Here is a 27,004-nt window from a genome sequence, read left to right on the forward strand (position 1 = left end):
CTTGCAATTCTGTAGCTCAGCTGCTCCTGGTCTGAAGTTATACCCACCATCATGGAAATTCCCACAGAATTCCCACAGCAGGTTGTTGACAATGTTCAAAGTATCTTCTCGGTCCTAAAATGTATTCTGGCTCTCAGAGGGGCCAGGAGACGGCAGGAGACGACCTTCTCGGTGATCCCCCAGAGCTGACCTTCTTCTGCTTCTGGTGGCAGCCACCTACTCACATACACAAAGCGGAAGCACAAAGAGAGATGGAGGAGATGGAGGAGGAGGAGGAGGAGGAGGAGGAGAAGAGTCTGGGCATCTGAGCCTGCAGGGAGCAGGAAGCTTCACCAGCTGTGGTGACCAGGTCTTGTTTGGGTTGCCCAGCAGAAGCCTTCTAGCTCCTCTGGGAGGCTCCAGAGAACCCTCAAGAAGATCTACTTCTGTGTAGTGCCTCCTCATCCATGCCATTCTTTGAAGGGGCATGAGAAGGCGAGGTTCATTCTGAAAGCATCATGTTACATTGTTGCTGCCACATTCCTTCATTCCTGTTTGAAATGCAACAGAAAGAGCCCAGTTTGAAAAGGCCACAGTGAAGGATCATAAATGAGTCCGTACAGGGAGAATGCCAAGATCTTGAAACGGATAGCCTTTCCAACTTTTGGACAGTTTAACTGCACAAGACCGGACATGTAAGGCCAAAAGCACATGGCTGAGAAGGCGGGGTGGGGAACCGAGAGAGAAGTTGGAACTTTTGCTTAGAAGAGAGAATGAACTGCAAGCCAAGCATGAATGACCATGGACATTTCCTTCTTCACAACGGTGCCCACTAGCACTGCTTAGGACAATGGTCCTTCCATCATGGGTCCCCAGGCAAATGCATTTGCCAAATGTTTAAAACTGGACTGTGGAAATCAGCTACATGGAGACAAAAATGTCTCAGCTCCAAAATATGTTTTCCATTTCCATCTGGAACAGTGACAGAATGTTATACAGATTAATTAGCATTAGTAACTTTTCCAAATCTGGTGGTCCTGCCTTAAAATGTAGCAGAAGTATGATCAGCTAATAAGCCCCCACCCCCACCCCACAGGTATTACTGGAATTGTTGAGACTGATCAAAGTGAAAAGATCAAGGTAATTATAGCACAAAGTAACAGAAGGGTGCGCACCTCTGCTTTTTGTGTTTGCTCTTGAACAATTGAAGGTCTGGTTTCTTTGCCTAAGTTTAGAAAGGTATTTGGGCAACCACGGGAACAGAATATACCAGTCCATTTGGGTTTAAATATATATGTTGGATCACTTAGGGGCATGAATACATGAAGTGCTTGGTCCAAAAAACCAACCAATTCTCAGAGACACAGATCTTGCTGCAAATGACTCACTGACTTAATGAACATCGCTCAGGAAATGTCCTAAGAACCTCAAAGCCAGAGTGAGCTGCAGGAATGAGAGTTAAATGCTGTGGTGACACCCTCCCTTTTCATTCACTCTTTTTCTCATTTTGGCCAATCTCTCTGGACTCTGCCCTTACAGGAGCAGGCTGGCGATGGGAACCTACACTCACTGTCCCAGTCGGAAGTGTTCTAACCTGTGACTTTGCAAGAGTGAGGGGCAGAGTGATTCAGAGTCGAGTCAGCCAAGATCACTGAGTGAGTAATGAGTCACACCAGGAACAGGCCGGGGCTGACTGCAGGTCCAGTGCTCACTCCGCTGCATCCACTGGCCTGTTGTGAATGAGTGTACCAGGGCGGACCCAAATGCGAGTGGTGTTCAAAGGGAATCTGAGGGGAAGTAACTGGTTTGTAAAAAGCTTGTCTCAAATCACTTCCCACTCCTGTTGTCGGAAATTAAGCATTTCCTTCAATATACAACTCAACATTTCCCAAGGGACTAAAGAAGTCCCTCCTGAAGTAGTCACAATTAACTTAGACCATTAGAGATATCTGAGAGTCCATAAAAGAACCTGCAAATAGAAGTCCTTTCTAGGTGTCCATTACAAAATCCTGTCTCACAGCCACCTTCCTTCGCGCCCTGTACTTCCTAAAAGGCACCTCTGACCAGCAATGCAGGTTTAGCCCGTCCTTTTTTAAGTACAGCCTGAAACAGCGCCTACAGTTGTGTTTGAGAAATGAACTGCCACCAAGATCAAAGCTGCGGTGACAGCCACACAGCCACAGCCATACGTGTATCAGTAGGAAAGAAACATCTGTAAATGCACCTGAGAACAAGCAGAGCAAAAACTTAGCCAGGCAACCTCCCTGGTCTCACTGAAAAAGGCATCAACTGCAGCTTCAGGTGTTTTCAAACAAATATGGGCCTTGGTTTAGAACTTTGTTCAAAGAAAGCTGCCTGGTTTGGGGTGGGAGAAAGGCGAGATGTGGATACACAAAGAAGCTCTTCATTCCACAGGGTCTGACACAGAACTTTAATTTACACTCTCCAGAAGCCACTGCTGTGGCCCTGGTGTGTGCTTTAAAAAAATGGAACTATGAAACAGGCTGGTGGGTGAAGGAGATCCTTCGTGCTTCTTGCTTTCCAGTGACTGCGAATCTCATGTATCTGGGAAAAAGAAAAGTTCCAGTCCTGAAAACCTTCCCGAGACACTGTATCACCAAGAGGGTCGAGTCAGTTGGCATACTGGGCGTAGAAAGCCACTTTAACTCTCTCAATCTGGTGGCATAACTTGATGGCAGGCCCCAGCTTCAGCTCCATGCACTCCTGCACCGTAGGAAGAGTCAGCAGCAGCAGTGCCTGACCGTCAATGTCCTGTTGGGAAATAAAGTAGGTTAGAGCCCAGAGTACACACCAAGGCAACACATTAATCATGCAGCCTTCACTTTGGGGCCAAGGATGTGAGGGCTACTCTCCTTTCCTCCGAAGAGCTCGGCCAGAACAACTTGGCTTGATGGCTGTGTCATCTTTTGATGAACACATTCTTTTTCCTAAAAAAAAGGTGGCTCCTCTGAAATGCACATGCCTAGGCTGGTGGGGGCGAAGAGCTGGAACAGGTGAGCTGCTGCAGGAATCCTTCTTTCCCAAGCTCATTGCTCCTCGCTGGGAGGGCACCCTCCCCACGTCCCCCCCCCCCCCCGCAAGGCCCAGCCCTCCCTGTGCTCTGCTGTGACTTATTCTGAACACTACAAAAGGGGTCTCTGGTAAAACAAAAAGCTCTCTTCCCCTGCCAAGGTCTGCCATTCCACCATCAGAATGAGTAAGAAGATGCTAGAATAATATGTCAATGATACAGCACAAATTCCATAGAGGAAACTGTGTTTAGAAACACATGCATGTGCATGCACACATGCTCACGCATGCACACAACTACATCCACATAACCTGCATCACCCTAAAGGAAGTGCTACCTGAATTTCTGTCTTATATGGTCCTTCTCCGTCTATACACAGGGGCCCCACAGTGACAATATTTATTAAATGACTAGGATATTGTACAGGCTTCAGGAAGTTTTAGGATCAGCACTGGGTATTTTTGCCCCTTCACCTTCCTGGTTCTATAAAAGTTGGGTTTACTTATGGAGCTGTTGTTTGACTGGGTAACTGAGTGTAACTGCAACCCCTCATTCTATTCACTCAGATGCTCTGCATATTCCAGAGGGAATAACTGAGGCTCTAGGAGACTGCAGGCCCAAGGTCGTGACAAAGATCAGTGGTGGAAGGAGAGCATAACCAAAACTCAGCATACCAGAATTTCTGCCGCCTGGAGAAATTCAATGCATTTCACATAGGTACTAATTTTCTTAAAGTAATGTTTTATTTGGCTGTCTTAAGAATATCTATAGCAAAAAAACAAAACGTATATGAATGTTAGTCTTGGGAAGGCTAATGTTATAACACTCTATGCAGGAAGCTTAACCATTAGCTTCAATGAAATCAACTGGACAGGACAGAATAGACCTGAACTTATTTTAGGAGATGGAAGCTTCTAAAGTTGGAAATTAATTCCAGAAATACTATCTATTTAGAGATAGCACTGGAACTAGAATCATGGTTTTCTGATATTAAACTTTGGAAGGAGAATTGAAGCTCAGCTTTTAACATCTACACTTAGGATGGCTATGCTTGGACATAGAAAATAAATTACAGTGGAAAATTAGCCCTAAAATATAAATATAACTCTTTACAGACAATTTCTATTAAGGTGGCTGCCATATGCAGGCACCACATTTAAGTGGAGGACGTCACTCACTCAACAAGTATTTACTGAGCATCTAGTAAGTGCCAGCACACTCTGATAGTCTCTAGGGATATCGTATTGAACAAAACAAAGATTTCCATCACCCCCCGCCTTTCAGGAGACTACAAATCTCAAGAGAGGCAGACAAATAAATAGACGGTTACAATATAGAAATATAAATATGTGGGCACAGAACTACAAATTCAAATAGGATGGGCAACCAAGCTTATCTTATAGGAATCAAGGATGGCTACAGAGATTAGGTGATGCCTAAACTGAGGCCCAAGGGAAGAGGAAATATTAAAGTAATTATTAAGGTATCAAGGAATTATTAAGGTAATAATACCCTTATCAAGAATCAGGGAAATGCAAATTATGCTGCTCAAAACAATATAATTTTATACCCACAAAAATTAAGGTCTGACAATACTGTGTTGACACATAAGTGTATTGTAAAAGGAACCCCCTACACTACTAGCGGAAAGGTACACTGATGTTTTACCTCATAAAAATATATAAGAGAAAATCAACCAAGAGCACAAGAAACACAAAATTCAGAATAGTATTCATGGCTGGTAGAAATTAAGGGGAATGTGCCTAAAAGTTCATCCCCTGTGGCCTGAATTTCGAATGTGGGCAACCTGGATGAATAAAATTGAGCCCATGTCTCTGCACTTTTCTCTTAAGAGCAGGTTAAATGTATCTTGTGGGTCTCACTGTGTCCACATGGAAGCCCCTGCTCATCTGGGACTAAGAGAACTAAGGAGAAATGCAGCTGAACTTTTTTTTTTTTTTTTTTTTGCAGCTGAACTTTGTCTGCAGAAACACTCCTATCTGCAGGAAGATGAAGATTATGGGGTGAAGGTGGATTAAGGCTGAGCTAATCTGATTCACTGCAGTGATCCTTGACACCAGCATTTTCCCTGGCAAGCAATGGGAACAGCTGGGCCTGATATCTGAGGTGGCAGGAGTGGTTGACATACATGTTGTCTGTACTGAGCCACCTCAGGGCCTCTGGCTGTTCTCTCTGGGTTCTCACCTCATTCTCCATCTTCCCTGATGAGGTTAAACAGAACTCCAGAATGTTCTTATTTTGAGAAGAATATGCTACCAAGAATACAATTAGGCCTCTGTTGAAAGGCACTAGATTTAGTGGCCTGACCATCCAATTGTCACTGTTGTAGAAGAGCAATGGTGGTGGCTCAGTGACATCAAATGTGGTTGACCGACATGTTTACCACCCAATTGTCACTCACACTGCAGAGTGCACATAACCAACAACTACCTGAGGTCCGCACAGAGGAGTGGGAGGGAGAGATGGGGGAATGGAAGCAAAACTGGGCAATATCCTAATACACATGATCCTGCATGGAATCAAGGAATGAGGGAGGAATCCCACCCTGCAGCTGCTGTCACATGTAGCTTTTGTTCTGGTTTGAAAGAAGTTATGTTTTTTTTCATTGATTTTGTAGTAACAGACCTCACATTTACTTTAATTTTTATATGTATGCTTTCATATAATGCAGAACTGCTGGCAAGTCACTTATGTTCAACATAGAATTACCACATTGGACTACTAATTTTAGGAAATGAAATATAATAAAATACATGACATCAAAGTTATGCTTAACACATGGCAAATTAAATGCATTTTGTTTGATATAGAGGTCAATATAGGACTTGGCAGTTCCTTAATAGGAACATTCAGGTCTATAGAAGTAGAAAGAGGAGGAAATAGTCTAAATGTGAAGTAAACTTGTAAACTGTCTTGAAATTTTTTAATTAAAATAAATGACTAATTTGGTTACTTTATTATATGTCTCTGATTCATAAAAGGTAAATGAATAGGAAAATTTTTGAGAGTTTTGTGTTTGTTTAGTTATTGATGTGTGGGGTTTTACTGCATGATATGCATGTTGTGTACAGCATGAAATTATAGAGTATGGACTTTTTAGGCAGCTACCATAATGTTTCAGAATTAAAAAGCATGTATTCCAGTAATGGGAAGTTTATAATTTTAATAAACACTCCTGGTGAATATGAAAGTCTCTGAATTTACAACATCCAGAGGAGCGAACTCACATAGCTATTACCATTCCATACCCTGTGACTTTTTTTTCACATGCTGGTGAATAAAGACCCCAGCCTCCTTGCAGTTCATCTAAAAACTGACACAGCACCAGGAGTGACCCACTGGAGGCCTCACCCAATCACAGCTGTGGCATTTGGGCTCAAAGATGATAGAACAAATTAGTAAAAATTAGTAATTAAAGGTCTGATTGAACAGAAAAAGACTCAAGTGCCCACGTACTTCAGACAGCACAGCAGGCAACAGCCTTTTATTGTGACAGGTGAAATGGCCTAATGTGAAATTTAAAACTAAATAGGAATAAGGCTATTATTAATTAAAGTCTACCTATTTTTCTCTCTACGTGATAAGTGAGTAGGTAAGTAAGACCAAGCTTTTAACTGATGGGAGAAGAGCAACCGAAGGGAGGGCCCTGCCCATCACATGATTCTAGAAGTAATAACATGCTGGGAACACTTCACTTCTTAGACGCCCCAGCTGGGGAAGGCATGAAACTTTCTGAGATGTTGCAATAAACGGGGTTTAGAAAATTAAACTGAGGAAGACTTAGCATGAGGAGTATTTTAGCCTTTTCCCCAAAGCAGCTGTGTTTTTACTTGCTTGCTTATTGCTAGAAACAGTACACATGTTCTTAAGTGGCCACAGAGAACCCGGCATCCTGGTGGAAGAGGCTCTGTTCTCTGTTCTGTGATAGGACCAACTGAAAAAAATTTCTCAGCTAAAACTGGCTTTTGGGTCTAAATCAAAACTTCAGACTAAAATAGAAAGCTACCTTCCTCATGCGCCTTTTGACTGTTGAGGCCCATACAGGCACTCCATCAGTGCACATGGAATGGACACTTGCATGAATAGATACACACATTAAACTGTGTCATCAGCATGTCATGTAATGCAGTGCAATGCTTTTAGCAAGATGTCAAAGTTCTGTATTTCCATTCTCAAGACAGAGACGTAGCTTATCAGCATGCTTCAAATCACGTAAGCCCTCCCATTTCTTGTAATTCTTTTCTGTTTGTGTTTTAAATGAAGACATATGTTAATTACCCAAGTTCTTATGTCTAATGAAGTCTTTCCCTATCTGTCTGATTTTAAGTGTTGCCCAGAGAAGACCTCCAGTCAGAGGGCCGTTCTCACCACCACCTGTTCATTCAGGGTGTCCTTAATGGTTGTCTACAAGATTCCAACGGTAACTCGGAGACCTTTGAATGTTAAGAACTACTCTCCCCCAGGAGGAGCTGGGAACCATATTAATTTGCTTTTCACAATTTATTACTACTTTATGATAAACTTGGGAGAAAATCTGAGAAATTCACTGGGAGCGTGGGAAATCAGAGACCTTCTTTTTTCTTCCTGATTTATTGTTTGTATTACCCTTTATGTAGACTATTGGTTTGTGTATCTAAAAAAAGACTAGACAGACATATTTTTAATTTATTATATAGGAACTATTTTTTTAAAAGTACAGGGTCTTGAGAGACAGATATTTACAACATTGTGATACATGCAAGAAATTTCAACAAATAAAGCAAACACAGCAGAACATGCATTACAGGCTTAAATTTGAACTTTTTACGTGAGACTAGTGAGGAGTCTGCAAGGTGGCATGTGTTTAGAGAATAGCAATTTGTGCGCATGTTAACTTAAGGAAAATGTAAATAAAAACCATCCTTTCCTATGACTCATCATATCATTTTAGCTAATTACCGTCATTTCATCAGCTAAATTTAAAATTCCTATAAGGTATAGATTGTATCAATTGTTTTTGTATTTATCCATCATTAGCACAATACCCACCTAACATACCATAGGCTTTAAAATATTTTACAAAGCCAGAGGGGAGAAAGAAAAAAACAGTAATGAAAGCAGCATGAAATAAAACAAAATGTACAGAAAACTGCTTCTGGAAAGACCGAGTTAGCATACTTTTCCCTATGGCTCCAAGTAAGTATGAGGAAAAGCTCTGGATGTTATAAATAAAACAAACTTCAGAAGAATTTGAAGGTGGAGAGAAGGCAGACCAGCTGGGATGGTAAGACCCAAGATATAGTGCTGAGTGTTCTGGGTTTTATGTTTGCCTCCTATATGCAAGGCATTGCTAAAGAAGCTGGGAACCCAGACATGTCAATGCGCACAGATGACCAGAGGCCCAAGAGCGACCTGCTCTCTCTAGCAGAAGGACTGGGAAAGGGGTACCCCAGGGAGACAAAACCATTTAGACAATGACTCCTCCACCGCAGGACAAAGTGGCCTACCCCACCTATGCCAGCAGAGGTGGAGAGAGGGGCCCTGACTTCCAGCCTGGGCAGGTGGCTCTAGGTCCCACCGCCCCAGAGCAGGATGTCCAATAAGGTCAAGTGGAGGGCTGAGATTTCCATCTCCACTTGGCCACAAAAAAGGTGTTGGTGGAGACCATGTATGGACCACAGGCTTCTGCTCCCCACCCACAGGTGTAATGAGGAAATGTCCCCTTCCCCTGCCAAAGCTGTGTCACAGGAAGCCAGCTGAAACAGAAGGTTTAATTGAGATCCAGTCTCATAATAAAATCAGCAAATACACCACAGAACCACCGTACCTGTTCCTGAAATATTTTGGCCAAGGGGGCGCAGTCTGTCAGTTTAATGAACCTGACCACATCAGTCACCGTCCACTCCAACGGGTTGCTCTCCAAAATGAGTCTCTCCTCCTCCTCTTGCTTTATTTCCTGCAGAGATAAGGGGAGCATGAGGCTATTTTATTTGCATGTCAGCAGGACCTTCTCTACAACCAGGACCATGAGGGGACGCCCCTCTAAAGTCTCCAGGACAAACCACAAGGTCTTTGGTCTCTAAGGACTTTCTTAGCAACCCTTTGGGGCAATGCCTTGACCTCCAATGATTTGTGTGCCATTAGAGGTGAAATATTTTTTAAATACACAAGGAGAGCAGTTGTTGAATCCCAAGTTCAGGAAATTGTGGGTCTGCTTAATGAAGCATCTCTGATTGCAGAGGAGAAATGAAAGGTAAGGAGTATCTGCAAATGTACACAAGGGAGTGAGCTATTCCCCCATTTATTTTTGTGACACTGGTACCAGTGACCTTCCAGCTGGTCATCTAGCCCCTGTGGGATGAAGGGAGACCTGATAGGCTGATTTGCTATTTTATTGTACCACAGATCAGCCTACACAGGGTAAGTCTAGTGTTTAGTGGGACCCTGAGGACGCCTTCTGTCTGTGTTACTCAAAGAATCCTTTTTGGGTTTAAAGTCTTCAAGAAAAAGAGGTGCTACTGCTTCCCTTTGAGCTCCATTTTGATATTCCCTGACTCACCTGGTAAATCTGTAAAATCACCAAGCCTTTGCCCTTGACTTGGAACTAGGCTGGAACAGCTGCTAGTGTCTTTAGTATTTTAAACAGATGTCCCAAAATCTAGGCTGCAAACTATAATGCATTTTCTTCTTGGACACTCTGTCTAGCTAGACAAGCCAGTTCCAGAGCCCATGAGCTTTACCTGCCCTGTGTCCTTGTCTTGGCTGGCTGCCAGGCCCTTGTCCCCACCCTCAGCACAGGGGTTGGCTGGCACTCTCCGGCCCCGTCTCGCCCTTTCCACAGGCAGCCGGCGCTCGGGCTCAGAGCCACTCCTCAGGGTGACAGCCCTCCGGGGCCTGGCAGAGGGGACCTCGGCTGAAGAGGTATCTGTCTGGTCATCCCGCAGCTCAGAGCCGGTTTCCTCACTCCCCGTGTCATCGTCCACGGCATCTGCGTCCTCCTCTTCGCTTTCCTGTGAAGGAGGGACAAGCACAGGATGGAGTTAGGTGAAAGGGGCCCTTGTGAACACAAGAGGCTGGCCTCTAATCCTAGATCTCTTCCCGCCCCGGTGGCCCTGTGAAAACCACTAGGTGAAGTCTCTGAGGACTGACCTGAGGGTCTCAACCAGGGTCCCAATGGCAGCCCTTCCATTGCTAGAGCAGCTGACAATGTTAAATCTGTTTTCAACAAATGAGGAAGAGGGTTCCTGGCATCTTGTGTGTCCAATGATTAAGCATTAAAGTTCCACTGCAGCCTTCACTGTGAGGCTGTCACACCCGCCAGCCAGGGCGCTGTGTCCCTGTGGAGTGTCGCAAGGTGCACAAGTAGCGCATACCTCCCCCGAGCCTGCTGCAAAGTCCACAGTAGAAGACCTCCGTTTCTTCTGCACAAAAATGGATTTTCGCCGTTTCCTACGCCTGGCTGGTTTCGAGTGCCCACTTTCAATGTTGCTTTCCCCAATCGGGGGCTTGATGATCTTCTTTCTTTTTCCATAATAATAGGCTACAGGGAAAGAGAGAGCTTTTTTTTAGGGTTACACACACGTATATACATGGACAGAAAGTACAGAAGCAAGAAGGAGAGAGGAGGAGGAGGTTCTTGTGATTCCTCCATGAGTGACCATGTGTGCAGAATGAAACGGGAATATATATGCAAATTCACACTCTGAATAGTGTTTCAAATACATTCAGATTCCTCACTCTGACACACAAACTGACAAATTCCAACTGGCTGAGGCCCACAGAACATGGACTGTGCTTGTGGGTCCAGCACCTGGCTAAAACATGGACTGGTAGAGCAAACTCTCAGGTTACTGTGACAGGGATGTAGACATCCCTCAGAGGAGAGATAACTGGGGGAGACACAGGAAGAGCAGAAGCCAAGATCAGAGAGAGTTCTCAGAGCTTGCACTCTCCGTGGTGCAGGTGTCTGGGAGTGGCCGATGCTAAGACAAGAGACCAGGACGGAGGAAGGACAGGGCCCGAAGAGGCCAGCAAGAAGAAGGGAGAGGTCACCAATGTGACAATGTTACCAGGAGATGGAAGAGGCGGGTGCTGAAGGAGAGAACATCCTGCCAGGAAGAGGTCAAAGCAAAGGCGGTGTTGGCCAGGGTGGCCATTCTCGGGTTGGAGAAGCAGAGACGGTCAGGAACAAAGAAAGTGAACGATGCTTTGCACCCTCAAACTACTCTACTTGAGAGAATGTGAGTTAAGTGGTTTAAACAGGGGAGAAACTGATTGTGACAAGGAGGTTGCTCCAAGTAAAGAAGGACAGTGAAAGGGCAGTGAAAGACTCATTATAATTCCTCAGCGTTAAAAACCAAGAAGTAATTCTGGTTACTAGCCATTTCCAATAATCCACTTTATTGTGCTCTTCTTTTAGCCACGTAGTGTTCAGAATCAACCAATCCACTAAACTCGTGACAACACATACCACCTCATTTCCTCTTTGCCAATGCCTACCAACGATAATTCATCCTGATTTTAACCACTCCATCCCTTCCATATACCGAGCTAGAAAACACAGAACTACCTGCCCCAATAAATCTTAAATAATTCTCCCACATTAATTACTATGAAAAACAATTCAAAAGGTTATTTTAAAAACCATCAACACCAACTACATGACCCTGCAGTTCAGGCCCACAGACCAATGTTCTGTCCGTTATCAGTACTCACTGTATTTGGTTTTGGTATGAACAGAGCAGTTTTCTGGGCAGTTTTCAGAAACGAGTACAGGACTGAACAAATTTGGACAGCATTGCAGCTTGGCACAAACCCGTCTGCAGAAGTCTGCTACTTGGTCTGAAGTTCGTACAATCTTGGCCACAGCCCTGTATGTTTTGCCTCGGTACCTAAAAGGAAAAAAGGAATGAAAGACAATGTCAGGACCATGGAATTACTCAGGCCTATTCTGTATAGCGTATCCCAAAGTACCCCTTTATTTCTGAACAATAAAGCAGGCTCTACGTGATTTCCATGTCATTTGTTTTTTTATTGTTCTTTATGTTCTCACAAGAATATTTTCCAGAAATGCCACAGTTTATGTGACGACAGTGCTAAAATAGAATCACCACAATAAAGATTTCCATTTAGCATATTCTCATTGCAGCATACATAATTTAACACCAATTCCAGATGCTCCTGGGACCTAGATATTGTGATTTGTTGCTCATCACTTTTGAGGAAAAAAAAAACTCTTGCCCAAGAAAAACCATCTGCAGTGAAGTCACCAACATGAAACTAGAAACCAGAGCTTCTGGAGAGCAGGCTGGATTCTTGTTTAAAACGTAAGTCCTGCAGGTCTTGTCCAACTAGTTAAGGCAAGAATGATGTAAATAATGCCTGGCTGAAAAGTTGAGCATTTAGAAATAGGTTTGAATCGCCTTTCAATATATTTTTCTAAAGTATCATTGGTATAAAATAACTATAAACTTTCCAGTTAGCAACAGATCATAGGTCTTTATTTTTAGGTCATAATCACTACACTTACGAGTCCACTAAAATGAGAATGCATCAAAATAGCGGGGCCTATTAAACTATGCCCTTGGCGTGTACCCTAATATTCAAATGTAAATCTTGAACAAGAAATTATTTTCCAGAAAAATTGCATGTGGTGGTAGCTCTGGAGGAGAACATGTGTTCATTTTTGGAAAACTAACCAAACTCCAGAGGCAGGAACGGAGGAAGGCTGACACCGCCAACTGGTGAGGTGACGATGTGAGCTCTTTGCCAGACTGTCGTTCACACACGCGTATGTTAAGGCCCCCAAACACAACAGGGACATCCGGCAATTCGGGGAAACAGGAGTATGGCATGAGGAGATCATTACTTTTGTGAATAAAACATTAAGTTCAAAACCTCGGTCTGGTTCACTAGGAAAAACACGGTGATGGAAATAAATAGAATAATAAACTGCTCTCGAATTTATTCCAACTTCTTTTTTTTCTTTCTGTCCTAAAATATTTTCCCCCTAAAAATCATTTTAAAAGTATCAACAGCAAAAACATGAAGTTTTAGCTTGGAGAAACTGGCCTTTCTGTTTATTCACTGGCCTTTCACATGCCAGTCCCTGTCTTCCTTTTTCTTCGGTGTCCCTGAAGGCCAAGCTTGACTTTCCGTGTAGTAAGAACTGAAAGGCAACTCTTTATAGACAAGATCATGCTTTAACTCCCAAACCTTTGTACAACTGTTGACTTTTCTAGGACCTCTATCAACCCAAGATGTAGAAATGTCCCCTGCCCCACTTGGGTGGTCCTTGCTTACTGCTTCTGTTGTGTTTCACAATAAACACAGCGTATCGTTAATGTTGGTGGAAATGGAGAATAAAAATGTAGTTTCACTCTATATTTTCCCTGGAAGTTTTTTTCCACCACAACTTTGTGTTCTTGGGGCTTTCTCTTCAAGGTTCGTAAAGTCTTTTTAAAACAGTAAAATAATAGAAGGTAAAAAAGCCGAAGAACCTGAGAATAAGGTCAAAATTCAAAGTAGGGATGAAAGACAGATATTTCTGTCCCCAGACCTCTGATTCCCAAGCAGACACTTCCAGAAACACATGAGAAGGATGTAAGGAGAAGGGGTGCAAAGGCCATGGGATATATAAACGGATGGCTTTTTCTTCCCCTTCTTACATAGGATGATTCAAAGGAAGAAAGGGTTTCAGGAAAACAGTTCACAATTAGGAAAAGCGTATCTAAATTCATGAAAATAGAATTATAGTATGCTTGAAAAGTAATGGACTCCTCTCCTCTTTCCTGCCCTTCTGGAACAATTCTGTCCAAAAGCCATGGTGGTGGTAGCAAGGGTCAGGGGACTGAGCAAGGAAGATGTGCAGGCTCAGGGAGGTAGGAGGGGACCCGCAGTGTCCTGACTCGGGGTGTGGACACTGAGCTGCCGGGACCTCCTTTCCCTGAAGGACTGGCTGTCCTGGGTGAGGAGAATGTCAGCAAGGTGGGGAGAGCCCAGCATGGGCTGGAGCGAGGGAAGAACAAAGTTACAAGAGACTGGTGTCACACCGGGGCCTGAGCAAACAAACAAACTGAAGGCAGAGTGGGTCAGGCTCCCCATTGGCATTAGGGATGTTGGGGCATCAGGTCAACAGCTCACTCTCAAATCAATCTACAGAAAAAATAGTACTTTATTTGTACTTGTAGCATTTCTGTAATTCTTACGTTGTTTCAAAATAAACATTTAAAAAATAAGGGAAATAAATTTTGTTATCTTATACATGACTTAAACTACATTAAGATTAATATATATTTTCCAACAAATGCTTATTTTCTAGCACTATAAGTACAGGAATCATCTTCAGTTATTATCACAAATGTGGAAGAAAAACTCTTTGGAGCATCCAATTCCAGGCTGAACCAGTGATGTGGCTTGTTTTGGAGCTGGTCCGTGAATTAGGGCAATTGTTCAAACAACTGGTTTTCACAAAGACACACGAAACGTATAGAGATATTTTCTTCCCAAGATAGACAGGCAAAAGGCAGCTCTTAGGTCTCTGACCAAAGGTAGGGTTGAATTAATACCACCACTTCTATTTTCTCAAGGACTCTACACCATGTGATCATTATACGACTTTCCGAGAGAGGAGGAATGGACAGGTGTCAGCAGCCCCATCGGACAGACACGTAAATGTGGAAGGACAGCTGGCACCTTGAGCAGCACCCAAGGCGTCCCGGTGAGCTGGGAAGCTACAGTCCTCAGCACTGCACTACTCTTTATTTTACCAGAAGAGAAAAGAAGAATCTGTTTTGTAGTTTTCCCTACCACAAAAGGCTTAAAAGACCAATTTCAATGACATAATCTTGTAGGCAGGATAGGTGAGAAGAGTTCAAGAGCATGGGATAATGCCTTTCCCTTTATCCTCTCACTGTGAACCTGGAGAGAAAAATACTGAGCCATGTAATTTATTAAATGGCCCAGCAGGGCTATTGTAAATACAAAGATAAGATTTTTAAAGTAAGCATTATAAGTTTTGTGGGAAAAAAAGGAAAATATTGAAAGAGACAAACAAGCTAGTACCTAGCAGAAAACTCCTTGGCATTCTAAATACTCTCAGAAGAAAGGAAGGAAGGAAGAAGGAAGGAAGGATAGGAGGAAGGAAGGAAGGGAGGGAGGGAGGGGGGAAAGGGGAAAAGAAGGAAGGAAGGGAAGGGCGGATGAAAGAAAGAAGGGAGGAAGAAGTAAAAGACCGCTGCGTTGGAGCACTCCAGGAGATGCTGAGATGACACCAGTCTCACATGCACACTTAGAGACACTTCGGGAAGTCAGACACCAACAAATGGACAGAGGAGGGTATTCTCCCTGGCTGCCAATGTGGGGACCCACTCAGAACCCCAGAGTTAATATAAAGATTACTTGAAGATGAAGACATTTGAGAGTCAACAGATGCAGAAAGAAGCTTTTTTGGAGCTTCCATTATCTGATGTAAATGAAGACTTCTGAGAAACGAAGGCTGCCGTAAATTCCCTCTTTGGGGCAGCTTCTAATCACAGGATAGAGACCAAGAGTAAATCTACCATAAATCCTTGCAGGGGAGTTTCATGGCCAAGAGAGAAAGAAGGCTTGCACCACATAAACAAACATTATCACAAACTTTCTTAACTCCCATTTGTCTCCCTAAATAACCATTTGTCTTTCCTAAGGAAACTCATCTCCTTCTTCTCCTAGAGGCCTTTCCTGCACTCCCCTCTGCCCCACAAAGTTTGAAGTTTGGTATAACTTGGGTATAAGTTCCAAATCCTAACTGCCCCTCTGAGTCACTCATCACGGAGCACTCCTGCATGCATAAACATTGCACCTGTCAGTAAACTGTTTTTTCTCTTGCTAATCTGTCTTCTGTCAGTTTAATGTGCAAACTCCCAGGTACAGAACATAAGAGGGCAGAGAAAAAGTTTTTCCTCCTTGACATTAATAATGAATTGTGAGTGGCTTCTAATATCTTTGACCAACCAAAGCAGGGATTTATTTCTACATGTGAGTACACATGACAGGGAGGAGAAAGATACATGAAGATGGAGAAATTAGGGTGCTGGAAAAAATGGTCTCTTCTCTTTCAGTAAAGTGTTGAGAAAAATCAAAATGGATATTGAGTCAAGAGAAATTCAGACTAAAAAGACTGACACTGGCCTAGCGACCTATTCGTAACCATCAGCATGGTCCAAATAGGATGACTTAAGCGTGGCCTAAGTTGTATCATCTTCAAAATGACTCACATCAGGCCCTTTTCGCAAAATCTTGAGAGGCTGTGAGAATGCAGAGCAAGAAGTTTCCAGGCTGTTAAATGGAATTCACATTCTCGTTTATTAAAGGAAGCATTAAAAGGGAAGAAAGGTGGTAACCCTGATAACTCTGCAGAAATAGAGAAGCTACACAAGCTGTGAGAAAATCACTCTTCTTAATAGCAATAACAAGATATGGTTCTGATTGCCTTCAAAACTTCATTGGTCACGTCATCCGAACTAGGGTCAATGCGTTGGCTTAGTCCCTGGTTTTCAGTCTTATGATACTCAACTCCTCAGAAGTTTCTCTCTTCTTTCTTGATCCCTGTATTTCAAGTAATGAGACTCTGTGCAATACATGGGGTGTGTGTTTATTTTAGGAAGACCGCATCTAACTTCCAATATCCTAAACTGGTCTGTGCTTGAACCAGAAACACTGCACCCATAATCTGATGAATTTAAGTAAACACACAGATATCCAGTCTTCTCTTCACATACTAGTTCATCTGCCTGTTTCACAGAATATGTGCAGTACATTTTCAGGAATGTTAACTGCATACCTTTGAGTAAGGTAAAAATCAACAAATAAAGAAACAAAATTTTTTTTCAGCAAAAAGTCTCTCAGTTTGGGAATTTTTTTTTCACATAAATCTCCTTATAGCCAAATATTACATCTTACTCTTCATAAAATATGGGCATGAATAAAAGGTTCCCAAAAGTAAAATAAATAAAAACACATACACAATTAGTCATTGCTTATGAAAAATAAGAAACCAAAATATTTTTTTCATAAAGCTGAGAATGAATCACCTAAAAGTAAAGATTTGACTATCTCCTCACTTCTGCCTAGCTGGTAAGTCTAATTCACTTGAAATTGTATTAGGATATATCCTCTTTAAATATTCTGAATTACTATAAGAAATGACTGGGAAAATCTATTAAGCCTCCACCTGGCTTTTATAAAGATTATCACAAAAGCCATTCAAGGAAAGTTCCCCTCCCCCCTCAAGAAGATTCTATAACATGTTGGAAAACATAATTAACTGTTTCTAGATGCACAGAGTTGGCAATTTTTTTAAAATTCCTACTAAGTATAGCCTAAATTCCTTCTCCTGAAATTCAAAGTAATGCAGGTCTATTTAGCACACTTAAATTAATCAGAAAGAAAAAATTTTCTCTTCCAGAACAGCTGAAGTGAACTACATCAGAATCCGTTTTTCCTTTGGCACTACATACGGCCACTATAGTTTTGCCCTTCGATACGTGTTGAAGATGAAATGTGACCGACTCCTTATATGGTGCTCAATTATTGCCATAGATTGTTTTAGTATAAAAGTATAATTGTTAGAGAAACAGAAAAAATAAAAATACTGAGGAACAACTGAAGGTAACAGTGTTAGTTTTTCTTCTGCTTACAAGTTAGACCTTTTCAATAATGGCACCTCCATACTCTCCAGGAAATGAGTCTTTACTCCTTAGAAGAAAAAACCCATCAGAACCCCTAGATGCTCAGACACAGCATTCATAAAGCCCCGTGGAGGATCTTATGCCCTTTCTTCCTGAAAACACTTTTGCAATAAGTCAGCTGAATGCCTTCAGTGCAGGTCTCCCCTTGCTGAGTTAATTTATTCATGACAAAAACCATATCAGCCTTTCAGTTAAATGGGTAGAAGCCCCCTCTCCCTCTCTCTCCTCCCACTGCACCAAAGACATAGCAAAGTTGTCAAGATCAAAAAAGTTGTAGTTTTACATCAGGAGGAAAGAGGTGACTCAACACCCAGTGTTAGAACAGGCACACTCCCGCTGACTGTAAATCTGTCACCATCAGCAGATGCTGTGAGATGCCACTGTGATCCCGCACACCTGAAAGCCAGTGCAGACAGACGATTTTGCCTCAGTTGCAGGGTAAGATTTTGCTAAGGAACTCACTGTCACATTTGATGTAACAGGCACTTCGTTGCCTTTACAATACAGCAGGGCTGGATCGTGCCGTGTCTGTTTTGATTGTATCAGGCTGGATTTAATAAAGGCTCTGATGAACTCGGTAATGTGAAAATGTGTGCAAACACTGCGGAATGAATGCTCACTGTCATTTTGGTACCTGGAGCAGGTTTCTGGCTTACTTAGGAGCAGGGGAGATGGTAATGGAATTTAAGTTATTTTTAGTTTTACTATTTCCAAATCCATTAGGAATATTTTGGATGTATTAAATGTTACAGAAAATTTTTAAAATAAGGATCAACAAGGGTTTTTGTATAAATACTTGCTCAGGTTTTCTGCCACCATCACTATGATGAACTGACCTTTATAAATAAAGTGTTTTGTTATTGCTGATGATCGCCCCCTTAAATAAAGTAGAAATATATAGAATATTACATTGGAAAAACACTTGTTTTATTTTTCTGGGCTACATGTGAAGCTCATTTAAACATTTCTTGGGAAAGAAATGAAAGATGTGATATGGTGCCACCTTTCACTGGCATCCCACTTATACAAATAAATATTGTCCTTATTTACTTCTGAGGGGGGACACCAAAAATGGATTTATTTATAAAAAATTGTGTATTAATTTTTACATGTTTAAACTTCAGTCACCTTCAAAGTACTCTCCATTTCATGTAATACACCTATCGAGACATTTTTTTCTACTGCTCAAAAAAGTTTTTGACCTTGTTGATTTTGATACCTCTTAGCGCTTCTGCTCTTTTTTGTTTTACCTCTTCCACGTCAGCAAAATGTTTCCCTCTGAGTGCTTTTTTCATCCATGGAAACAAAATAAAGTTGCTCAGGTTGAAATCAGGTGAATGGGGGGGGCATGCACAAGGTCATGCTATTTTTGGTCAAATACTGTTGAACACTCAGCTTGGTGTATGTAGGCAGGCGTACTCAAAAATCACTCATCATGAAATGAGTAAATGCGTTGAGTCTTCAAGAAATTTTCACTGAAGCCAAATGCAACCTCTCACAACAACACCAACTGGTACACTGATAGAGATGGGTTCCTAGGACACTCACATAGTGGGGGAAGCCTGTACTACAAGGAGCCCGCCCTCCAGAAGAGAATTCTGGGTTGTCTTTTGGGGGGGGTCCCTCCTCGTACATTCCTTTTAACTTTTGTGACTTGACAGAGTATCAGCAGACCATAAGTGACTTTTACTGAATCTAAAATCACAGAGATGTTCAAAAAAGACACTAGAAAATGCTGATTAAATAACTGATAAAAAATGTTGAAGAAAATTGCAGTATCGCAACAACTCTACTCAGTACCAGTGTAAGTTAATTACAAACTTAATAATTACTGGTCATACGAATTATTTAATATTCCTCAACTTTCACTATGCATAAGGTAGGTACTTTCTTTAAAGAAGGGCTTATATATACGTTAGCTATTGAAAAGTGGTTCACTCTTTCAAACAGCATCATTTCACAGATGTTAAATCTAAACGATGTCAGTTCACTTACACAAGAAGCTGATCAGTAAGATCTATTTTATTTGAAAAGCCTAACGAAATATTAAAAGCCCTCTTGGAACACCAAAGCAATTATTAAACAACTTTATCTAGAGAAATGGATCTTTTTCTGTTTCTTAAACAACTGAATTCAAGCCTATTGATCAAGTTGGTGCTCTCTGCTTCAGAGTTCAAGAAACTTAAAGCAAAGCAAAATCAGCACTTCTCCAATTAGCCTATTTCCAAATAAAGGAACAGATGAGCAACTATGTGTCAACCCGCAGCCCATTCACCAAAACCAGAAGAATTGGTTATTTTTTATCTTTTAAAAACTATCCACTCTCAGAGTAAAGAATATTTGGATCTGGCCTAATTAAACTCTTTACAGTATAAATTACTAGGAGCTGCTAATAAATATGTGTAATATTGATAAGTGATATCCTCTTTTTTTATAATAACTTCCCCTTTTGATCAAACAATCTATTGGACCTGAACACAGTATGTTTTAATTCTGAATGTTTAACACAATTAGTATTAGTTGAGCAACTCTCTAATTCTCTTTAGGAATCCTAAGGCCTCCAGGCAACTCTGGAGCAAACTGCCAACATTCTGTCTGCAGCACCCAGAACTGCAGAACTGCAGAACGACAGCTCTTCCTTTTGCTTCCCTTCCTCTGAGGAACCACACGTTTCATAGGAGCAGGCCGAGTATTACAAGAACATTTGTTTCCAGAATTGAAAATGCTTACTTTGCCTTTAGCGTCTCCTCCTGAAAATTCCAGTGTGGATCTTCCACCAGCTGTAATTCCCTCAATACCCTCCCAGGCTTGTAAGCTGCATTGATTAGCATGCTAAGAACCTGTAGGGGAAAGAAGAACCACAATGAATTTGTATTGTAGCCATTCCTGCTAATACAAGGAGGCTTTGAAACCCTACCTGCTGATGCACGAAGCATTTGCTCTACATCTTCTTTAGGTGAAGGGCTGTGGGGACATTGGATAGGAATTCTGCAGGTTCGCCATCAATGGGAGAAAAAGGTGGGACAATCCAATCCCTCTGCTGCTGAACGGGGATGGCAGACTCTCACTAACATTTCTGGTTGTAGAAAAACAGAACTACTTCTTCCAATAGGTGTGCATTATGCGTCATTGAGCCGGCTCTGACTCCTCGTGACCTTCTGACAGAATGATGTGCACAATGTCCTATCCTCAACAGCCCTGCTCAGCTCCTGTGGACCCACACCTATGGCTTCCAAAGAGCCATTGATTATTCTTTAACAGGACAACTCTGCAGTAGGACTGGCCACTGAGAATTATATTTTATTTTAAAAATAAATTTCAAAAGGTGTCAATAAGACAGAGACAACAGGTAAATGCCATAACTTCTGGATAGGCTTCATGTACCTGTAAGGAGGGTAACAATTGTGTGAAACTCACCTGATGCTGCCCCAGTTTATGCATCTTTAATCCCAGGGACAATTCTCTCAGAGATGGCAGTGTTTCGAAAGGAAGTCTGTAACATCCAGCAGCACCCTATGTTATTTCCTCAAATTACCCCTTCATTCCCAAGTCCCAGGTCAAAGGAAATAAGCATGTTGTCTTTGCCCACTGCCACACCCCCAGAAAGACCAGCACTTTCCTTCTAAAGCCCCAACTGCAGGCTCTGAAGAGATGACACGTCCCTGTTAATCCTGATGTGCTTATCAAATGAAAAGAACCTTTCCAGGAGCAAGTCATTAACGATGAACGTTCATAAGTTCTGACACACTCAAGAACTGCTGTTATTCGGATAAAGAACTGAAAGAATGTGAAGAGGCAACATCGTGTACAAAGGAGCACGAGACCTAGTGTGAAATGCCTCTTTGTCAGGCTCTGCCATGTGCCGGGCGCTAGGAGTGCACACGCAGGAACAGGACACAGTACCTGCCACTGCTGAAGTCTCCCCAAGTCCAGAAGCCAGACACTGAGCTCACGTCTCATGATTCAGAGCGAAACATCATTGGAAGAGTGATAAAAATATCTTATTGAGATGGGACACGGGCTTCATTGCCGAAGCACCTACTGTTTTTTGGAGGAGACCAGCACAGTATCAATGGGAAAGAAAGCGATGCAGGTGTGCTAGAAGAATTTTCATGTTTCTATCTGTTCCAGAATGTAACTGGCATCGTTTGTACCCTGATTTAATTCTGAAAAACAATAAATCTTTCTCATAACTGAGAATTTGACCTTAAAACATTTTATACTATGCAGTCAGCATGGCAACCGCCTTTTCTTCCCTTGAGTAGCATTTTGCTATGTTCCCAGTTCAGCCAAGGTGCTAAAAGGCCAGGACAAGGCAGAACACGCAGTGGTGTATTTACGCTTTCTCTATTAGAATAATCATCTGATTTTAATGTTTACTGTCAGAACAATTTACAGAGACTGAGTTTTAAAATAAATCCAATTAGAACCGGCTGAAATAATGTGCAAAGTGTTTATCAACAGACAATAAAAATTCAACTGATTCTTTTCATTGTGTTTCACTGAGAAAATCCCAGAGCTACCTGTTATTTGCTGCGTATCAAAATGCATTTTGTGGCTGTGAAAAGAAAATACCTTCCAGAGTTCAATTCAGTCTCGAAGCAGGCAGCAATTAAATTGTAAAAAAGCATACAATACTGAATAATTTTCCCATGACTTTTTTCAATGCCACATCACTCATCTCTGAATTCAACAAGCCCCCTATAAAACTTTGGGATTGTGAGATGAATAATTTTTGTGTACATGGCATCTTAGTGTATTGCAGTTGCGTCCACGACAATAACTAAGTTGACAGCTGTTATTAATATCCAGAGTTAGACTGAATGACTGACTGTACCTTGTAAAACACCGGAACTCAGTTCATTATGCTCTTGATCAGAAACCAGAGCATGGGCCCTGCCTCCAATTAACAGGTCTTAATTCATGCTAAGCAATGACCCACTCAATTTCTTAGAGTGCATGAAATGTTTGTTGAGAACATACTCCTATACAGAAGCCCCCACAATGTGCTATAGCAGATAGGCAATAACCTTCATAACCGGACAGATCCCGGATCAAATCCCATAGTAACTAAGAGTTCTAAGGCAAGATGTTTGATTAAATTTCCTCCTCTGTATAATGGGGGCACTGCCATTTTATCTGGTTCATAATGAAGGAAATCGGAATATACCACCTCAAAATATGCCACTTTGACATTGGATTATTTTGCCATGAAGGCAAGTGAGAAACAGCAGACACAAAAGAACTCTCTGCTCTCCTCTTTCTGCCTAGAAGCAGGGCATGAATTTCCCTTTGTGAAGGTGTTTGTCCCTTCTCTCCCATACCAGAAGGAGAACAACCATTGTCACTGGAGAAAGAAAGATGCCACAGAGACAACTCTGCACAAACAAGCCTTAGTAAAAGAACCCTTATCTTCCACTAGTTTTCCCTGTACATTTCCCTTCCTGCAATGCCACCCTTAGAAGCTCAAAACCCTTTTCCTTTGCCTTATCACCTCTCCGTAATTTATAGCCTTTTGTTAAAATGGTGTATGTAAAAAATCTTTCCCTTCTTTTCTGTGAGGGCTGTGTGTATTCAAAATAAACCCTTTCTCCTGTTAATCTGCCTTTTGTCAGTTTAATTTGCAGGCCCCAGCCACTGAATTTAAGAGAGTAGAGGAAAAGATTTTCCTTTTTTATAACAAGAAAATTATAAGAAATAAAGGAGGTAACAATTTGGCATAACAAAATATTTAAAGGTTGCCCTCTTGGTAATATCAATGCAGCCCTCATTAGCCCATAAAATCAGTGCCCCTGTGCTTTGGGCCCCTCTGTCCCCACTGGCCCATGTTTATATTTGTCTTGCATCTTTGCAAAAATAACTTTCCTTAGAAGCTCCTTGACTTTTTTATTATTGCTTCCTTTTGAGAACCAAACATCGCATAAAAATAATTTATACTTTCAAATTATTCATCTTTATTTCAATTCTCAACACACCCGAATCTAGGTTTCCTCCCTAGTCCCCGCACAAAGATGCTTTGGGAAAGGGCCCCCATGAACTAACATCAAACCCAGCGAGCCCGCCGTCTCTCTGGGCCTCTGTGTGGGCCATTTGCCAGTGCGCTCCACTGCCCTGTCCTGCAGAGCCTCTTGGCTCTCCTGCCTCTGCTCCACCAGGCACACGAGTTTGTTCAGAAAATGGTGAGTGGGTCAGGAGATGGGGAAGAGGGGAGGACTAATTAGAAGGAGGAAGTGACAAAGAGGAGAAAAGAGCATAAGTGCTATTAGCAGGGAAAGGGGCAAGCGCTGCAGTAGTTTTGATACACAGGGGCTACTAGATGTATGTCAGCTTCCCTCTCCCTCTCCTTCCTTTTCATGTAGGATGTCAGAACTCAAAATATTATGTAAATAAGTGGGCATTTTTTCTGTTCACTTCATGAAATTATGTTATTCCATAATTTCCTTTCATTTCATAGTTGCTCTCGTGAAAACTTCTCCCTCCAAAACAAAAGTAATTTAGATAAATTCCAACCTCAATAATACCCTGTGCTTAAAGTTATAACTAGGTTGAAAGTGCAGGGAATCACTTAATATAGAAAAATTTAATCTTGAGTGTCAAAATTAGAAAACACTTCCGAATGCAAACATGGCTCCCATGGCTTGGGTTAGGCTGATTTAATGGAAAGAGACAGATTCCCGACTTTGCAGGCATGTGGTGTGTTGAATTCTAGTGACCAGGGAGAGAGGTCTCTTTCAGGCAGACTCTTAGAGACAGACTGGCCCACAAAGATACATGAAGGAAAATATTCTTTCCCTTGAAGGGCCAGAAAAAGGCTCTGGATGAAAAGAAGCCCTCTGTCATGAGTTCACTGTTCCAAGAGACCTCTCTGCTTTGCAGTCTCTCCTAGGATCATGGTTATAATAATTAGTTTTCTACAAAAATCACGACCATCAAAGCCCTCATGACCTAAAAGATTTCTTTTCAACTTCAAAATCAGATGGAGTGGAGCTAATTTTACAAATACTTTTTTAAAAAGTAAAATGATTTAAAAAGAATTTTTTTTTTTTTAGTTAGTACTTTATTAACAGACTTCCACTCATGAATGAGATCTTATGTGAAAAATTTCAAAAGGAATAAAATGAGGAAAGGTTCAGACTTCAGTACCTGGCTTTCTCAATACAATGGGAGGCCCAGTGAGTCGAAGGGCAGGAACAGCCAAGTTTTTAACTGTTGGAACCAGATTTAAATGGCTAAAGGAGTTTGGGATTCAGAAGAATTAGAGGTGTACTCTTTTCCCAAAATTCTATCAAGCCTACCCTCCATACCAGAGGTCTGAACTGCATCAACCATGATTAAGTGCCATCAAGAAGTGGAAATCAGAAAAATGTGCTTGGGAGAGAAGACAGGAATACAACAGTCTTCCCTTCAGTACAAACATAACCTTCTAACGAAGCCATAGAAAAGCAGGAAACAAGCTTTGAAAAGAAGACAAGGCAGGTAACTTTTTCAAGTTATTTACCCTTAAAAATGGGTGTTTTCATTCTGTCTCCATGACACCTAATACACTCAGTGAAATATTATCTAATGATAACTGATATGTTCATCTCTCCTTTTGTTATTAGCTACAAAAACTTTAATAATAATCTGACATTTCACCAGGTGGAGAACTCTATTGCTTTGGCCAAACCAACCCCTACTTTTATTTAGGTTCTTAACACAAGGCTGACCTCCCCAGGGCAGCCCTGGGTAACGGCCCCTGGAGAGGAGGTGCTCCCTCCTCCCACTGTTTTCCTGGTAGACAGGACCCCTACTCCCCATAGGAGGCTATAATTTTTAGGAATTTTCTACCTCCCCTTGGTAGACCAACAGGAAAATCCCATCATGTCCTGTATCTTCAATCATCTTAGTCACCAGAAACCCAACACTTCTAGAACATTCTTTCTACCCAGAAAACAATTCCCATTTGGCACTGAGTTTTTCCCTAGTCTGACCCAATCTCAAGTCCTTCCCTGCTTCTCAAACCCATCCATTACATCCTCTGAACTCATAGTCCATCATCAGCAAAATACCCTATACGATGGACCTCTTTTCAGATCGTTCTTTTTTACCCCGTGGTCTTCTCTTCTGCTATGAATTGAATTGTGCCCCCCCCCCACCAATTCACATGTAAAACCGCCAACCTCCCATGTGATGGTATGAAGAGGTGGGACCTCTAGGGGATGATTAGTGTTAGATGAGGTCAGAAAGGGGGAGACCCATGATGGGGTGAGTGTCCTCATGAGAAGAGACCAGAGAGCTTGTTCTCCCTACTCTGCATATGAGGACATAGTAAGGCAGCACCTGTGTGTGAACCAGGAAGATGGCTCAACCCAGAACCCACACATGTGGACACTCTGATCTCAGTTTCAAGCTTCCAGAACTGGGAGAAGTAAATGTCTACTGCATGAGCTGCCCCGCCGGGGTTATCCTGTCAGCAGCAGGAGCCAACTGACGCCCTTCCTCCCTTATACCACTGCTTTCCCTCCTCTCTACTGATCATTTAAATCTCTTAGTGGGTGCAATGCGGTAACAATGCCTACCTTAAAATACAAAAACAATGACTTTCCCCCTTCATCTCTCATCTTCCTTCAGCTACTTCATTTCTTTGTTCTCTTTTACAGTAAAATCCTTAAGAATTGTCCACAGTCACTGATTCCTCATTCCCTCTTTCAATGCTCTCTGCCATCCAATCCAACAAGGTTCCAAGTCCACAACCATCCGAAACCGGTCTCATCAAGGTCACCTGCGATGCCCGCAATTGCCAAAGAATGGGTAATTGTCAGTTCTGTTCTTATTCTACCTGTCACCAACGTGGCCCACATCCACCACTGCCTCTTCACTGCCATGACTCCCATCTTCCCTGAGTCTCCTGCCTCGTGACATGCCTTCCTGGGATCCTTCTATGTCCCCAACCCCCAACTTCAAATGACAGCAAGTCTCAAGGCTGTCATCTATCTCAATTCACTCCACAGTGCATTTGGCTTTAAACACTACCCACAAACTAGCAAACTAACAGTTACCAGATCTATACTGCTGTCTCAGACCTTCCCTTTAACTTATATGTCCACCCCCACTTGCATGTTTAATGGACAAACTTAGCCTGTCCAAAGCAGGCTATAGGCTCCCTCTTCCAGCTGCCAAGCCAGACCATGGAGGCCTCTGTGAATTCTGATACTCTCGTGGTTCATCTCCAGTTCACCAGGAAGCCCACTCTGTGTCTAAAATGTGCTGGTTTATGTGTTCATGG

The 27,004-nt window shown here is 42.1% G+C and overlaps 1 protein-coding gene across 2 annotated transcripts in view; it reads right to left on the reverse strand.

Moving 5' to 3' along the window:
- Positions 1-2,386: 2,386 nt before the first annotated feature.
- SFMBT2 (Scm like with four mbt domains 2) overlaps positions 2,387-27,004 on the reverse strand; it is a 215,970-nt gene continuing 191,352 nt past the window's right edge. For both annotated transcript variants that reach the window (XM_090268004.1, XM_090268003.1), the window contains exons 16-21: positions 20,470-20,579; positions 11,726-11,901; positions 10,384-10,550; positions 9,751-10,020; positions 8,838-8,966; positions 2,387-2,751 (exon numbers count right to left, since the gene is read on the reverse strand). In XM_090268004.1, the coding sequence (XP_090124130.1) occupies positions 2,611-2,751; positions 8,838-8,966; positions 9,751-10,020; positions 10,384-10,550; positions 11,726-11,901; positions 20,470-20,579 (993 nt within the window). In that variant the 3' untranslated portion in view covers positions 2,387-2,610. The remainder of the gene's footprint in view (positions 2,752-8,837; positions 8,967-9,750; positions 10,021-10,383; positions 10,551-11,725; positions 11,902-20,469; positions 20,580-27,004) is intronic.

Source organism: Furipterus horrens, unplaced genomic scaffold (genome assembly GCF_987537825.1).
Source record: "Furipterus horrens unplaced genomic scaffold, mFurHor1.1.pri manual_scaffold_2, whole genome shotgun sequence".
Taxonomy (NCBI): domain Eukaryota; kingdom Metazoa; phylum Chordata; class Mammalia; order Chiroptera; family Furipteridae; genus Furipterus; species Furipterus horrens.